General features: G+C 51.0%; 3 protein-coding genes across 4 annotated transcripts; all 3 read left to right on the top strand.

The window, feature by feature from the left end:
• The first annotated feature begins 664 nt into the window (after nucleotides 1-664).
• On the top strand, nucleotides 665-9,396 carry slain2 (SLAIN motif family, member 2). The gene is made up of 11 exons (XM_068743818.1): nucleotides 665-1,314; nucleotides 2,724-2,866; nucleotides 4,251-4,269; nucleotides 4,378-4,526; nucleotides 4,597-4,770; nucleotides 4,841-5,194; nucleotides 5,281-5,424; nucleotides 6,307-6,393; nucleotides 7,210-7,248; nucleotides 7,615-7,825; nucleotides 8,001-9,396. The coding sequence occupies exons 1-11, from the start codon at nucleotides 935-937 to the stop codon at nucleotides 8,062-8,064; spliced, it is 1,764 nt and encodes a 587-aa protein (XP_068599919.1). The 5' UTR covers nucleotides 665-934; the 3' UTR covers nucleotides 8,065-9,396.
• On the top strand, nucleotides 3,134-12,633 carry slc10a4 (solute carrier family 10 member 4). Of its 2 annotated transcripts, XM_068743821.1 has the most exons (4): nucleotides 3,134-3,164; nucleotides 11,142-11,466; nucleotides 11,680-11,890; nucleotides 12,115-12,633. In XM_068743821.1, the coding sequence occupies exons 2-4, from the start codon at nucleotides 11,153-11,155 to the stop codon at nucleotides 12,631-12,633; spliced, it is 1,044 nt and encodes a 347-aa protein (XP_068599922.1). In that variant the 5' UTR covers nucleotides 3,134-3,164; nucleotides 11,142-11,152. The 2 variants fall into 2 exon arrangements, with proteins under 2 accessions (XP_068599922.1, XP_068599921.1); XM_068743820.1 differs by lacking the exon at nucleotides 3,134-3,164 and having other exon boundaries at nucleotides 11,108-11,466.
• A 450-nt stretch (nucleotides 12,634-13,083) lies between these two features.
• On the top strand, nucleotides 13,084-14,935 carry zar1 (zygote arrest 1). Its single transcript, XM_068743819.1, has 4 exons — nucleotides 13,084-13,800; nucleotides 14,303-14,395; nucleotides 14,633-14,707; nucleotides 14,792-14,935. The coding sequence occupies exons 1-4, from the start codon at nucleotides 13,084-13,086 to the stop codon at nucleotides 14,933-14,935; spliced, it is 1,029 nt and encodes a 342-aa protein (XP_068599920.1).
• Nucleotides 14,936-15,414: the final 479 nt, after the last annotated feature.

The raw sequence follows: 15,414 nt of genomic DNA, 5'->3' as shown, positions 1-15,414 counted from the left end.
CCTCAGCATCCTTCTACCGATACAGTCCCTGTCTCTCCTCTGGAAACGTCCAAACCATCGAAGTCTACAAAATGTTAGTATTTCTTCCTTTAAACATGTCCAATCCTTCCACCGACTAAGGCGACTATCCTCAATACCGCCATATAATGTACAACTCATTGATGGAAATTATTTTAAAGAAAGCTCCACCTCACGATATTATAGAATATAGAAAGTGACATTTAGACATATCTCTAACAATGTTCCCTCTAATTTTTCATGCATCTGAGCAAACACACAAACTCCCTGAACAGTCCCTTGGACAACTTTGAGCAACATCATAATAATACATTTTATTTTAAACGCACTTTATATTTGAAATCAAATCTCAAAGTACACAATAGTATAAAAATAAATAACAAAAACAAGAGATAAAATCAACAAATAAAACAGATAGAATCAACAAGCAAAGGATGTGTGTGTTTTTTGTGTGCGCAACGTGGATTTTCGCTGCGCGAAGACCGTATCAGCTGTGCGCAATTACGCACGAGCGCACCAACCCTCCCACTAAGACTGATGCACATCTGTCCAGCGGTGCTCTGTGTCTCTCCACGGACTAGTAAACCCAAACTCTTTGTTCATCAGGACGAGTTCTCTGCGGGTTTGGGAGACGCGCTTTAGGTGTTGGTCGCGTTACGCGCTCGCTCCCGACGCGGAACGTCGTGACGTCTTCACCCACCGCCTGTTGGTCTTTTCCACGCAGCGAGTGACGTGACGACTATTATGAAAATGGCCTCGACCCAACCCGTGAGCGCGACAAACCGGAGAAGATGACGACGCCGAAGTTTCTTCTTTAAACACGCAGATAATATTCCGCGTAAAACCAAAACACGGAAAGCAGCGGCGGGGAAACACCGGAAAACACCGGAGAAGGCCGGAGCCGCGAGAGCCGCTAATGGAGGACATCAACTCGAACATCAACGCGGACCTGGAGGTGCGGAAGCTCCAGGACTTGGTGAAGAAGCTCGAGCAGCAGAACGAGCAGCTTCGGAGTCGGACGGCGACGCTGCCGGGGAGCCAGCGGCCCCTCAGCGACGGGTACGAGCCCGCCGGGCGGGGGGGCTTCCCCGGGGCGGGGCTGCTGGAGAACAGCCGCTGCTCGAGCCCCAGGCTGTCCTACGGCGGCGGCTTCGGGAGGGCGTCCAGCACGGACTCGCTCTGTTCGGACGCGGCCGGGGTCTTCATCACGGGGGAAGGGGACACGTCGATACTGGACGAAGTGGACATCTTGGACCTCGAGGACATGGACTGTCTCCACGAGGACGAGGACAGCTGGTGAGTGTGGACACTGGACGGGCGAGGCGTCTCTATGGCCTGTGTCTGCCTTGTCCCCTCGGGGACGGGCATGAGCCTCGTCCGCGGGTCACGTGTTGTTTAGCCGCGATGTTATGACGTCACAAATGAAGCATATGGGTTCTCTTTCCATCATCTTAGAGGCCCCCGGGCTGGAGACCAGTGCTCCCAGTCAAAACGAAAGTTGTTTCCATCGTTCCAGCTGTCCTGTGGGAGAGGTTGCCATGGTTACGCTTCTGTGCTCATGTTGTTGTGAATTGAAGGCGTTTCCCATCAGGAGGCTCCGCAGGGATGCTAATCATTGAGTCTGATTGTTGCCTTTCATCCCAATTCAAAGAGCAAAAACACAAAGAAGAGACGGGACGGATTCACGAGGAGCCCTTCAGCGTAGAAATACTACAAGTCAGGTCTGCAATCGGGCTGCAGGAACTCTCCTCTCCTCTCCTCTCAGGGCGAACGCACAGTCCTGCTACTCTTTGAATGAAGGAAACGGAAACGAGTTCACTCGTTTTACATATTGATCAGGAGTCAGGATTCTCTGGCCGCTTTAAGAGATTTCACAGTTACGATCAAAACAGCTGACTAAGCAGGAACCCGGTGACCTTTACACAAGCAGTGTAGCCGGCAAATAATCTAGTCCAACATGTGATTTAGTATGAGCTACGCTACGCTAACACAGCCTGGGTAAAGACGCTCATTTCGGTTTGAATAAATCTGACTTGTTCGGCTCCTTTGCTCCTGGGTTGGTCTCGTGCCCCGTTTGTGGCCGTTCAGATCAGACTTTTACGCGTCTGAATGCAGCAACGCAGATCGGCTGCCCCACGAACAGCTGAAGCGTTCGCTGTCCTCCGGGCAGCTCCACGTCACGCATTCGTTCACCTCTAACATGTAACGCGACTCACGACTCGCGGCTTTTTGTTTGTTTTATTATGCTGACCGAGACGTTTCAGGAAAAATGTATGCCTGGAACGAGGGATTCACATTCGAGATAACCTGTAATTATGAATGCACGCGATCAATATTAGTATCCAAGTAACCAAATCTGATCTGAGCAAAAAATAATCTGAATTGAAGCTTGTAAGTCTTAAAGGCATTTGCAGAGTACTTTATTTTTCAATCAGCCGCATAAATAACTAATGGATTCCAGCATGTCAAATATCTAGACCCCATCTGAATGAAGAGAAGCTAGCATCAGCTAGCGCTCCACCTCATTGCCACTGCTTTTAGTGATGAGGCGCTGTCCAGACAGCTGTTATCTGCTCAATCCCATTTCCTCTGAGGGATCTGCTGCAGGGTCGCATCTCGTGTGCGCTGTGCGTGTTTGTGTCGTCGCTTGCATCGGCTTCATGAACGCCGTGTGTGCGTGTGTGTGTGTGTTTTTCTTTTTGCAGGTTGTACGAGGCCAAGCTGAACAGCCCCCTGCAGAAAACCCTCAGTCCCGCCGTGTGGTGCCGCCAAGCCCTCGACAACCCCGGTCCTGAGATGGAGTCGGCCAAACGCTCCCTCATCCACCGGCTGGACCTCAGCCTGGCAGGTAGACGAGGCGTCGGCTCGGTCCGGTTTATCTTTAGTCCTGCGCCGTGTCTGTCATCGGAACCTTTGACCGTTGCTAACTATAGTTAGCCTCTTAGCGAGGAGGGCCAGGCACGAACCTCACGGCTAAACTGAGAGGGGGGGGGGACTGAACAACACACAAAAGAATCTTCAGCTTCGCTGGAGGCGGATCTTCGTCGGGGACAGCTTCCTCGTGTCGTTTGTTCTTGTCTTTATGAAACGAGCACGCGCTCGAGCGATCGGCCTTCTGGCTGCACGCCCTGCGTCAACGCCACGGCGTTGCTCGGTTACACGACTCGCGTCCAGGAGGTGACTCGGCAAACAATCGCTGAACAGCTCTTTGTGCCGTCCTGCCTGGTGCACCTTCAGGACCCCAGAGGGTCCCGGCCGCTTAGCTGGCCTCTCCTAGGCCTGTTCTAAAACCTCATGCTGTTGAGTCATTGCAACTCCTCCTCGCGTGTCTCTGCTAGTTTAACCCCGTGTCCTGTCCTGGTATTCACCGCTCTCATTTTAGTTTGCTCTCCTCTTGTTTCATCCATCCCTTCTGTTATTTTGTATTTTCTTCCACCGGTTAAGCCCCTCGGGCCTTCAGGCTCTGAATTCATTCTATTGGGATCTGAACTGAAGTTTCCGCAGCCGAGAAATCCTCCAGTAAAAATGTTCATTTTACAACACAAGAAGTGGCCTGAATCCGCCCGACAACAAAGAACGGTTTCCCCCACGTCTTCTATAGTTTTGAGGAGACGCTGTTTTGGTGCGGTCCCCGCGCTCCAGATCCCTTTTGATGTTTCTGTGATTCCTTTTGATGTTTCTGCGTGCATCAGCAGATTGTTCGAGCGTATTTCTGAGCGCACGCTGGAGAATCGGATGTCTGCGTTTAGTTTCTCCATCTGATGATCCAGCTCTGGATAGATTTTAAACAAAGATTGCTGCTGTAGGTTTAGTTAATAAACCTAAAGCTTATTAAAGTGCACGGTAGCAGGGCATGCGATAAACATTGCAGGAAGAGAGAGAGAGAGAGAGAGAGAGAGAGAGTGCAAACGCAGCCAGTCGTATAGAGGGACAGAGGGGACGAGTGGACATTAGCCGTCCAAATAAACAAACTATAACCGTCGTTCTGGTCGGAGCTGTGAGAAAGACGGAGGACTCCGGACTGCTGCTCTGAGGAGCGTGTTGTTCTCTCCGTGTGTTGAATGTCCTGCATTGTTGAGATGCTCAGCATCTGGTTTAAGAGACCCGACCGGACTGCCAGCACGCCGCGGCGCTTTCATTAAGACGCCGGCTGTCTGTTTGTCTTTGTCTCTGCTCTCGGTGAGTCCTGCAGCCCGACTGACGTTTATTGTTCTCTTTCTGTGACTCTGCAGCCAACAAGCGCCGGAGCCTGTACGGAAGCCCCTCCAACCAACAAAGCTACGGAAGCCCCTCCAACCAACAAAGCTACGGAAGCCCCTCCAACCAACAAAGCTACGGAAGCCCCTCCAACCAGCAAAGCTACGGAAGCCCCTCCAACCAGCAAAGCTACGGAAGCCCCTACAGCACAAACGCAGCCAACAGCCCGTACAGCAGCGGCTTCAACTCTCCCTCCTCCACCCCCAGCAGAGTGCCCGTCGTCAGGCAGCAGCTGCTGCCCGGCAACGCAGGTAGTTCACTATCACCTCTGGACCGGCCGGGGGTTAGAGGTCACGTTTCACCGACCCGTTCTCTCGCCAGGGCACCAGCGGAACGCGGCGGCAGAGAGGAACCCTCCGCCGGTGAGCCCGCAGTCGTCGGTGGACAGCGAGCTGAGCACGTCGGAGATGGACGAGGACTCCGTGGGCTCGTCCACGACCTACAAGCTCAACGATGTCACCGACGTGCAGATTCTGGCTCGCATGCAGGAGGAGAGTACGTAGCGGCGCCGCGCGCCAGCGCCGCCCTGTGGCGGAGCGGTGCTGAATGTCTCCACGTTCCCCAGGTTTGAGACAAGACTACGCTGCAACGGCGTCCCGGCGGAGCTCGGGCTCGTCCTGCCACTCGCTGCGGCGCAGCACCTTCAGCGACCAGGAGCTGGACGCACACAGTCTGGAGGACGAAGACGAGGCGGCGCACCCGGCGTTCTATCTGCCCTCCAACCGCTTCAGCCCCTCCCCGAGACACTCTCCTCGCGCCTCCCCGAGGAATTCGCCCCGCTCCCGATCCCCGGCCCGCTCCATCGACTACAGCCACGGCCGCGGCTCGCCTCAGCCCGCCGTCAGCCGCCTGCAGCAGCCCCGCCACTCGCTGCAGGGCCACGGGCACGAGCTGCAGACCAACGTGGTGAAGAACGAAGGCGAGTGGAGCCGGCGGCGCATCGGCCGCCCCCCTGAGCGCCGCCTTTACGCGCGAGCTAATTGTCTACCATTGTTGCGTCTGTAGAAAAGCTGCGCCGCAGCCTGCCCAACCTCGCACGCTCCTCCGCGGCGCCGGCCCCGAGTCAGGAGCCCGTCAAGAACAGCCGTAGCTGCGAGTCCAACCTGCAAGTGCCCAACGGCTCGCCTCGACATCAGAGCCAGTCTGCTGGTGAGTATATTGGGACACGCACGCACACACACGCACACACACACCCACACCCTTCCTCTTAAAGCAACACGGGGTTAGGAACACTAAACACATTCACTCTTCACATCCAAAGGGAGTTTATATTCTCAGCTTTGTGGGTTAAAGGTTTCCACTTGATGTAATCTTGGAATGGGAGATAAAGTTAACCCTGAAGCAGCAATTCTTCTGTGCTAGTAGAGGTCAGAGGTCAAAGGGCAGGTTAAACGTGCGCTGACTGGCTTCAATCACAGCTCTTTATTCTCATCATTTATTTTATAGACATCTTGTTTATTCACGTGAGGAAAGAAAACCCTGTTTTTCTGAATGAATAATGTTATTGTGTGAGAAAGAACTCATTTTCTTCCTAATTCATCCAGTTGCGCTGCCCTTATTGTAATGACAATAACGACCTGTTATATTCTATCTATGCTTTCGTGCTGGATTCAAATGAAGCAGCCAGAAATGGCGTTCTGTTCTTCGTATGCAGCGTTTCTCCAGCCAGAACTCACTTTGTCTGCTTCATTCAGTCGTCATAGTTACAGTCAGCTGACATATTTCGTGCACGAACTATTACTTGCATTGTTTGTCTACCTCTATGCATGTGAGAATCTTTTGAGGTAGTTCTTTCCATTCAGAAAAATAGGACACATTTTTGTATAATAGAGAAAAGGCTCCTAAATGTCTGCCTGCACCACCGGCTCTTCTTGGCTGTAAAGCATGTGAACCCAACTGTCCCGCCTGAATCCAAGCTGCTTAGCGCCCCCTAGTGGTCACCGTCTCGCACCTCAGGCTTTCCTTCAGCCCTGTTATAAATATGAGGCGATATGAAGATGAACGCCATGCTGAAATGTCCCTGTTTTCCAGCGAAAGCTCAGCTTCCGAGACACCCAACAACTTCTCGCTCCTCCCCGAAACCCAAACAGCACCTCCAAAGCCCAAGTGCCCTTCGAGGTAACACCCTGAATCAGCTGGAGGCTGAGATCAGTCTCGCTCACGGCCACGTGCATACGTGATGTGTTAATGAGCCGCTCGTGTGCTGAAGGAGTAGGATGCTGGACGGGATCAGCGGAAGGTCCGTGCAGCTGCCGGTCTCTTCGGCTGGTTCCGATGAAAAGGATTATGAGTATTAAGGTTTTCAGTATCATTCATTCATCTTCTTGAAGACGATCCATAATCGTCTCGTCTTCGGCCGTTTATCCGAATCAGTCTCAGGTTTTACTGGAGCCGATCCCAACTGACGGCGCCAGTTTATCGCAGGGACACATACACACAAACTGTCTGTGTAGCGTGAACAATACGAAATGATCTGTAACGCAGCCAAGGACGTTTTCTCCTGCTTGTGTTTTGTTTCTTCATTATTTGCAAATACTAGTACTACAAATTCATTCCGTGGTCTTACTTTTCAACTTTTCGTGTTGCTTAATGTGCATTACCTGAAATGTTTGCCGTGATTTACTGATTCTTTTAAAGCAAGCATTGAATCCAGGTGCACTGGGTGCATGGCCGGCCTTCACATACGCGGTTTAACGGGACGTCTCCCGCCGGCGGGCCGTCCGACATCCTGCTGTTTCACATTTAACTAAGGCTAATGTTCCGCTGCTCGCCACCCCCACCTCATGTTGTTGCCGACACTGGTAGAGAGCCATGCGTGAGTTTAAGGAAGGCAACAGGTGCTGAATGAGACCGGGAAGCCCGCCCACCAGCAGCACCTTCCTCCCCGGCAGCTCTGAATTAAGGCCTGTGTCTGTTGTCTTCATCTTTGTCTAGTCCCACTCTCCTGTTGCTTTGGAGAAGAAGGGGATTTCAGTGAGTATTCACTGAAGGCTTCCACCGTTCCATAAGTATTAGTCATCGTCTAGATGTCGTGGTATGATGTGTGCATCCCCCCCATTTCTGTCAGCACATTTCGGATCGTAGGAGGAAGCCGAGTTACTCTTGATCGTTCATGTGGATGTTTGTGTTTCTTTTATGGTTTCTAAAATCGTCATATGTTCGAATTCATTTGTGAATTGGTGTTGAATGCCGTTCAGGACGAGCTGCACGTGTGTGTTTGGCCGTTGTTTTGTGTTTCCGATGTGTGTAGATTGTTGGTCATCGTCGTACAGCTCGTGAAGGAGCGTCGAGAAACGCTTCGGGTTGAGCTCACTGTGTTCCTGCTCTGTCTGTCTTCAGTTCCCTCTCCCAGTAAGATGCGAACTCCAGCCGCCCCGTCCCCACTGGCCTTGAGGCAGCCGGTAAAGGCCACGTCCAACCCTGGTTCTGCCACCTCCACCCCCACCCGCTCCCTGGTTCCACCCCGCAGCAGCCTGCCCCGCCCCAGCGCTCCTCCAGGAGGAGGCGGGATTCCACTGCCTCGCAGCAAACTGGCCCAACCTGTGCGCAGGTGCGTTCTCCTCCCACGCACCCCGCCTCAGCTTGCATCAGATTTAAAAATGGGGGGGGGCGTCAACAACAGGCAGCAGCCGGGTTGAAACCAGCCGGCAAGCCGCTTTGGTTCTGATGTGAATGATGCCATTATAAAAATAACTAAACCTAAACTGTCTCCGTCATCTCCTCAGGTCTCTTCCTGCTCCTCGGACATACAGCGGAACGGCTGACAACTGGAGAGAGGGCTGTTACTGAGGAGCGGCAACAGGGGGCGCCAGACTCACGTTATCAACAGGAGGCAGACATTACAACATGGCACTTTATCTACCTAGATACAATTTAAAGTGAAGTTTAAAAAAAGAAAAATACTATGTCCCCAAAAAATTCCTAATTGTAAAAAGAGAGGATCTCCCATCGGGTCTGTGGTGCGGTTCTGCAGCGCAGACTGCTCAGGAAATTCCAAAGAAAGCAGCCGGACTCCAGCGCCGCCAGCAGAGGACGGTTCTCCTCTTCGTCACTGGATCGCCTGGCTTGCCTCCAACTCCGCGCCCGTTCTTTGTTCCACCTCCCTCAGGTTGAAATGGTTCCACGCGTGGGAGGGCGGCGTCTTTCAGTGACGCCGCGCAGGGCGAGAATGTCCTCTCGCGGTAAAGGACTGCGGATGTCTTGCGGTGAATGCATCTCTGTGGGTATGAAATTTTAAATCCTTCTACTTGTAAAAATCAGCCAGAATGTATGCACAATTATTTTTTGGGAAATTATTTATTCAAATTATTTAAGAAATGTATGTCCAGACATCCTCATCAGTATTTTTTTCAATTGTTAAATATGTACGTTTTTACCTTCAACTGCAAGCTAACTCTCCAAAGCCTTTTACTGTTGTCAACGTGTCGAGTCAGAACTTCGGAGACGCCAAAGTCTCGGTTCTGGTTTGTACCACAGTTTACACAACAACTTACTTTTCTCTTTAAGTGCATCGAGTTAGATCTGACGTGTGAAAGGAATCCTAAATTAAGGGACCCGCGTCATTAAAGTCTGGTAACAGATTATTGTTGCGTATCATCCACCGCCTCGAAGACGAGTGAAATGTGCTGAATGAGGGTTTTCTGGCTTTTACCTCTTGTGCTGCGAGTCAAATGGTGAGCCAGTGCTAAGGAAGCCATTCTGTTCATTGGTTTGGTGGCTGTTATAAAACTAGTGCCTATAATTTACAGTTTCGATTTTTTTCATTTGTTTTCATTTTGTGCCAATTTCTGCTTTTGCCAATATTGGTTGCAGTTTTGCATCTCTGCTCATTTGATTTGCTAGCCTGTTTGATTATGTAACTGAATCAGTACATTTATAATTGCTTTAAAAAATGCGCCTTCATATTTAGAATGAAATGAAATTATTTATTACAGAGAAAGGTGCCTCCGGTAAAACTCGGATTCAGTGGACAGTTAGAACGAATGTTGCAAAAAGAAAGCACACCTTTTGTGTGAAACCTTTTGTTATTGCATTTTTTTTATATCCACGGCCCTGAAATTTGGTTTCCCTGTGTGAATTCACATTTCAAATAAAAGCTAAACATTGTTCTCTCTTCTTGGATTCTTGTTGTTTTATTTATCCTGTGCATATTTCAGAACAGTTATCGGTTTTATCAATAAAACAAAGGACTCATCATTCTGCAGGATAGATTCATGAATAAAGTTTGATCAGAACTGGCAATTTCATTTACAGTGAATCATCGCCCGAAGTGTTTTAGGCTCATGTACGTATTTTACAGAGACCCAAGCATTTGGTGGGGAATCTGCATTCGCTGGTTAGTTTTATATATTATAGAATCATAGTAGCTACATGCTAATATATCTGACTTGACAATAAAGCACTCCAAGGGGGGGTTTCTTATGTATTCTACGCACATCCTGCCGCAGTGTACCACACCTGGAGTCACCGGTTTAATGGGGGATATTGTGCATCGTCAGGAAGGGAGGAGACGGAACATCTGAGTCACTGGCCGGTGGAAATCGTCCCTTCCCTCTACAGACTCTGTGCCCTGAAGACATGGCGTCACTGCTTTAATTTTCTCTGGACGCTCCCTCTGTGTGTGTTACCACGACCTGACACAGTCCACACACACAAACACACACAGTAGATAAGGATGAGTAAATGTTGCAGGGAACCAATGGTCACAGCCGCAGAACACAATATTTTACATGATGGTGTCAGAGGATAGAAATATTATTATGCTAGAAAACTGCATTTCCTGACGCTGCCCAGCAGAGCTGAGCTCATAAACATCACAGAAAGGTGAAAGGCCCCCGGATGAAAATAATGAAGACAAAAAATGTAAAACTGAACAGCAGCACATTGTTAGGAAAGCTGTCAGCTGAAAATCAATCTACTAACAAAGGCTCAAAGTGATTATTACTAATAAGAGGTTGTATAACAAAACAGTTTTTACCCAGACTCAGTCAGAAAGAGGCTGCGGATCAGTTCTGCATCTACAGTTCACAGCAGGGATGTGAATGATTACTATTAATTCTTAAATCACTGTAGTTTTGTACGTCTGATGATGAAACATGTTTATGTTGTGTAGATTTTTACATTTCTAAGTGAACGAGTGGAATATTTAGAACAGAATATTCCACAGAAAGTGTCACATTAATAACCATCTCTCAAAGCAAACATGAGACCTGCGCACCATTAAGCTTGTCTTGCGCGCAATGCGCACACTCCATGTAACAACTAGCCGTTCCATCGAGAGGAACGGGCCGGCAGATTTTCAGTTTGCTGCACCAGAATGAAGACGCGTACAATTGTCATCCGGCTGTAGGCTTAATCAACCTCGACACACACAGCTGCCTCAGTTCCCGTGCGTAAAAGATGCTCTTCGTATTCCAACAGGAAATATGAAGGGCAGCCGAGCCTACGCCGGAGTGGGTGTCATTTCTGGAAGGGCCAAACTGTCATTTCATTGATATTTTACGGCCCTTATCCATGAATGAGCGGCGCGCCCGTGCGAAAGCGCAGCCCGCGCGTTGTTGATTGGCCCATTATACTCTCAATGGAGCTCAAGGACGTGCGCAGCCTCCCCCCGGCTCTGCGCGTCTATCAATGAGCCAATGGATGACTCCAGCCTGACGCAGTGAGTCTACTATCAGTGCCGTGCCACCATCACACCCTCTGACCACTGCGTCCTCCGCGCCGACTCATTAGTGGCAGCGCGCCTTTAGGGGAGTCATTTTACGCACGCTGTCCCCTGTCCTGTTGCGCCATGGAGAACTCCAGCAGAGGCAGCGGATCCAGCCCAGCCCGTGGGGCTGAGTTTACGGCGGCTCCGCCGACTGAAGCCTCATATCTGATGCCCGCGTTTTGGGATTCCCCGCTCAATCACGGAATCAACGTGTTCGTGGGACTCGTTCTCTGCGTCACCATGCTGGGGCTGGGCTGCACGGTGGACGTCGGTCAGCTCGGAGGCCACGTCCGCAGACCCGTCGGGGTGCTGCTGGCACTGATCTGTCAGTTCGTCATCATGCCCTTGGTGGCGTTTCTGCTGGCGCTCAGCTTCTCTCTGGACGATGTGGCAGCGATGGCCGTTCTCCTGTGCGGCTGCTGCCCGGGAGGAAATCTGTCCAATATCTTGTCTCTGCTGGCGCACGGAGAAATGAATTTAAGGTAAACGCGCTCCACCCGTCTGCGTAAATATTAAGTCAAGAAAGTGAACATTGTCTCTGTTTTGCGAGGCGCAAATTACGCGCAAATTACGCACGACGACAGGATTTTACTCAACTTTACGCATGACTATACTTCAATTCGCAAAACCATAAACACTAAACCAGCAGCCCCGTACTGGAATAAAACGGCGCGCCTCTGCTCTCCCTCCTCCAGCGTCATCATGACCATTTCATCCACCCTCCTGGCGCTGGTGCTGATGCCGCTGTGTCTGTGGATCTACAGCCGGGCCTGGATCAACACCCCCGTGGTGAACCTCATGCCCTTCGGGGCCATCACCCTGACCCTGTGCAGCACTCTCATCCCCATCGGCTTAGGAGTTGTGTTGAGGCACCGCCACACACGCGTGGCCGACGTCGTCTTAAAGGTACTTTAAGCAGTTTCCTCAATGTTATGTTTCCTTTGACTTGTGGAGTGGAAACAGTAAAGCGGGTAATTTAATCCTGGTTTTATTTAACCCGCCCCCACCACACTTTGGTTTTGCTCAGAAGCGCACTGCGTAATTTCCCCCTCTGCCACCCGACTAGTAATAATGGCGTCAGGAAGTATCTCCTCAAATAACCCCCCCCCCCCCCCCCCCATCCTTCCCAGGCATCTCTGTGGTCTCTGCTGGTCACGCTTGTGCTGCTCTTCATCCTAACCGGAGCCATGCTGGGGCCGGAGCTGCTGTCCACCATCCCGCCCTCCGTCTACGCGGTGGCTCTCCTGATGCCTCTGTGCGGCTACGCCGCCGGATACGGCCTGGCCGTCCTCTTTCACCTGCCGCCCAACAGCCGCAGGGCCGTCTCTCTGGAGACCGGCTGTCAGAACGTACAGCTGTGCACCGCCATCCTGAAGCTGGCCTTCCCCCCTCAGCTGATGGGGGGGATGTACATGTTCCCTCTGCTCTACGCCCTGTTCCAAGTGGCCGAGGCTGGGATTTTCATCGTGGCCTACAGGACGTACAGGAAGAAGGTCCTGCACAAGCCAGACCCCTCGGGGGACGGTGAGGACGTCACGTACGAGAGGTTCCACGACGAGGACTTTGACTCCTCTTATGGAACTGTGACAGCGAGTGACCCGAACACCGTCACGCTGGACCCCTGCCCTCCTGACCCAACACCGGTTTAATGTGCAAATGTTAAAAATGCAGTTTCCAGTCAGACGTAGGGAGGAAAAGGAGACCTGCAGAAGAACTGATCATGGATGGAGAAACAGCTCTGCAGATGGAGGAGGTCCAGCATCAGGACCTCGCTGCATTAAATCATGGCTTCATCCAGAGACAGTTTAGTGTCACAAATGAGCGCTGCGTGCGTGTTGCGTGCGCATGCGTGTGAGTGAAAATATATTTATTGCAGCGCCAACCCAGTCCGAACCAAATGTACAAATATGTGTTTATTATAAACTGTATCATGAAAATAAAATGTATAGAAACAAATCAAAAAGGCGTTCGTGTCGCCACGCGCGCCGTTTGGATGAAGACGAGCGGATATGGCCCCCCCAGCTGACCTTAATTAGGGTTAATGGCGTCCAATCTATTTAACTCCCTGCGCCTTGGCGCATTGGCTGGTTGAACAAAAAATGGCGACGTACTGTGACGAGCCAGCCGACAGCTACTACTACTCATCCTACAACCCGTACGCGGGCAGGTACCCCAGGCCGAGGGCCGCGGGGTGGAAATACAAAAGCTGCTTCTCGCACTGCCGGGACGCGTCGGACGCGTTCAGCAACCAGCAGCGCGCCCGGCTCAAGTCCATCCTGTCCCAGATCAACCCGAAGCTCACCCCGAGGCTCCGGAAGGCCAACACCAAAGACGTGGCGGTGCAGGTGAACCCGAGGAGAGACGCGTCGGTGCAGTGCGCCATCGGCCCGCGGACCCTCCTGGGCGCGAAGCGGGACTCGTGGCGCAGAGCGAAGCAGGAGCCCGCGACGCCCGGCAGCCCCAAGGCGACGGGCGCCGTGCGTTACCCGCGCACGCTCGCCGTGTATTCACCCATCGCCTACAGAAGTGTTACCTCCTTCCTGGTGGATGAGAACAACAACAACAACAACAACGAGGAAGCCCCCCGCGGAGAGGCGCAGGCTGGAGCCCCACCCGGGGACCCCCCGGGGGAAAGCAGCGGGGAGAAGAGCGAGGATAACCAGACTGGAGAGGAAGGAGAGTCCAACAAGAGCCAGACTGGAGAGGAAGGAGAGTCCAACAAGACCCAGCGCAGAAGGACCAAGTCCAGACAGAAGAGCGGGGACGCGCAGCCGGCCACAGGCGGCTTAGACGGCAAGGCGCGCACGCGGTTCCAGGTGAGACTTAAAAGCTGCAGCTGGGAACCCCTTAAAATGACTGATCTGAGACCAGCTCGGTTTCCTCGCAGTGCTATATGATGGGATAATGTGAGAAAAATAGACACCTACAGCCCCACCTAGCGCTCCTAATGTGCAAAATCACACCTGAATCCAAGCCTCCAATCAGAGCCAGGAGGTGTGTCTTAGTCGGCTCCTCCCCTTCAAACACCAGGTGTCTCACCATGCTCTGGTTTACTGCATGAAGACTTGCTGCAGTGTGTGTGTGTGTGTGTGTGTGTGTGTGTGCTGGGTCTCAAATTGGCTGCTACTGCTGTTGGGACTTTAAATATCAGCTGCAACACAAAGTCACCTTCATGTACTGGTTTAATTTGATGTTTTGTCATGAATTGTCTTCCTCTCATTCACTGCCGGCCAGAAGATGTCATAAATTCCAGCCCTGATTTTGAGATTGGTCTGGCCTCTTTCCCGTCACTCACTGACGTGTTTCTATGCCAATCAGTTCCTGGAGCAGAAGTACGGATATTATCACTGCAGAGGATGCAATCTACGATGGGAGAGCGCTTATGTCTGGTGTGTTCAGGGCACTAATAAGGTGAGGCATTCCTTTTCTCTTAGGGGCCCCTTAATCCAATCGGTAATCGGCTAATAATTGCATTAAATCAGACGTTACCAGTATTGTTAGCTACTCCTTCAGCCTGTGAACTAATGTTTCCATGACTAGATCTAGATTTTAGAATGTCTGTCTCAAATTGAAACTTCAGGCATCAGAACCTGTTGCTTGGATCAAAGCGTCCAGTTTGAAATCTGCCCTAATCCTGGCTTGTTTCAGGTGTATTTCAAACAGTTCTGCAGAAAATGCCAGAAAGACTTCAACCCATACCGCGTGGAGGACATCACATGTCACGTAAGCCCTTTCCTAACACCCCCTCTGCATTAAAGCGTCCCCTGAGCCTCAAGTTAAACCCAAGTCCATCGTTTCTCTCTCTAGACGTGCAACAAGGCGCGTTGTACCTGTGAGATAACTCAACGCCACGTCGACCCCAAGCGGCCCCACCGACAGGATTTGTGCGGCAGATGCAAAGGCAAGCCGCTCTCCTGCGAGAGCACGTTCAGCTTCAAGTACATCGTGTAAGAGGCGTCTTAACTGAACTTGCTCTGCGACCCATCAGTCCAGCTCCTGCGCCACCATATTTGCAGATGCAATGGCGGCATCTTGATTCAGCCTGTTTCAAATCTTAGTTTTGTGCCTGTTTGTGTTGAAATTAATGGGAAGCACGACAAAATAAAGGGCTAACTTGCATTCTGTCACGAGGCGTTATTTTCACATCAGTTCTTACTAGTAGTGGAAATGAAGGGTAATGGTTCAAAAATGAACTGGAAGTTTAAATTCAGAGATTAAAAAATTACAGCTTTAAAGATTATAAAAGGCTGGAGATATGTGCTGCCGGTCAAAAGTTTGGCCACTTGGACAAAGTACTCTCATTGTATCTACGATGTAGAAATAATAGAAGCCAAACTGAATACACCAAAACTGTGATGCAAGATATAGTTATGTAGCAAATAAAAAAAATTGTTTAAGAACTTGGAATTTAGATTCCCCTTTGATTTGAT

Source organism: Brachionichthys hirsutus, chromosome 9, assembly GCF_040956055.1.
Source record: "Brachionichthys hirsutus isolate HB-005 chromosome 9, CSIRO-AGI_Bhir_v1, whole genome shotgun sequence".
NCBI lineage: Eukaryota > Metazoa > Chordata > Actinopteri > Lophiiformes > Brachionichthyidae > Brachionichthys > Brachionichthys hirsutus.
Note: the sequence above shows the minus strand (reverse complement) of the source record. Positions and strands in the feature narration are given on the sequence as shown.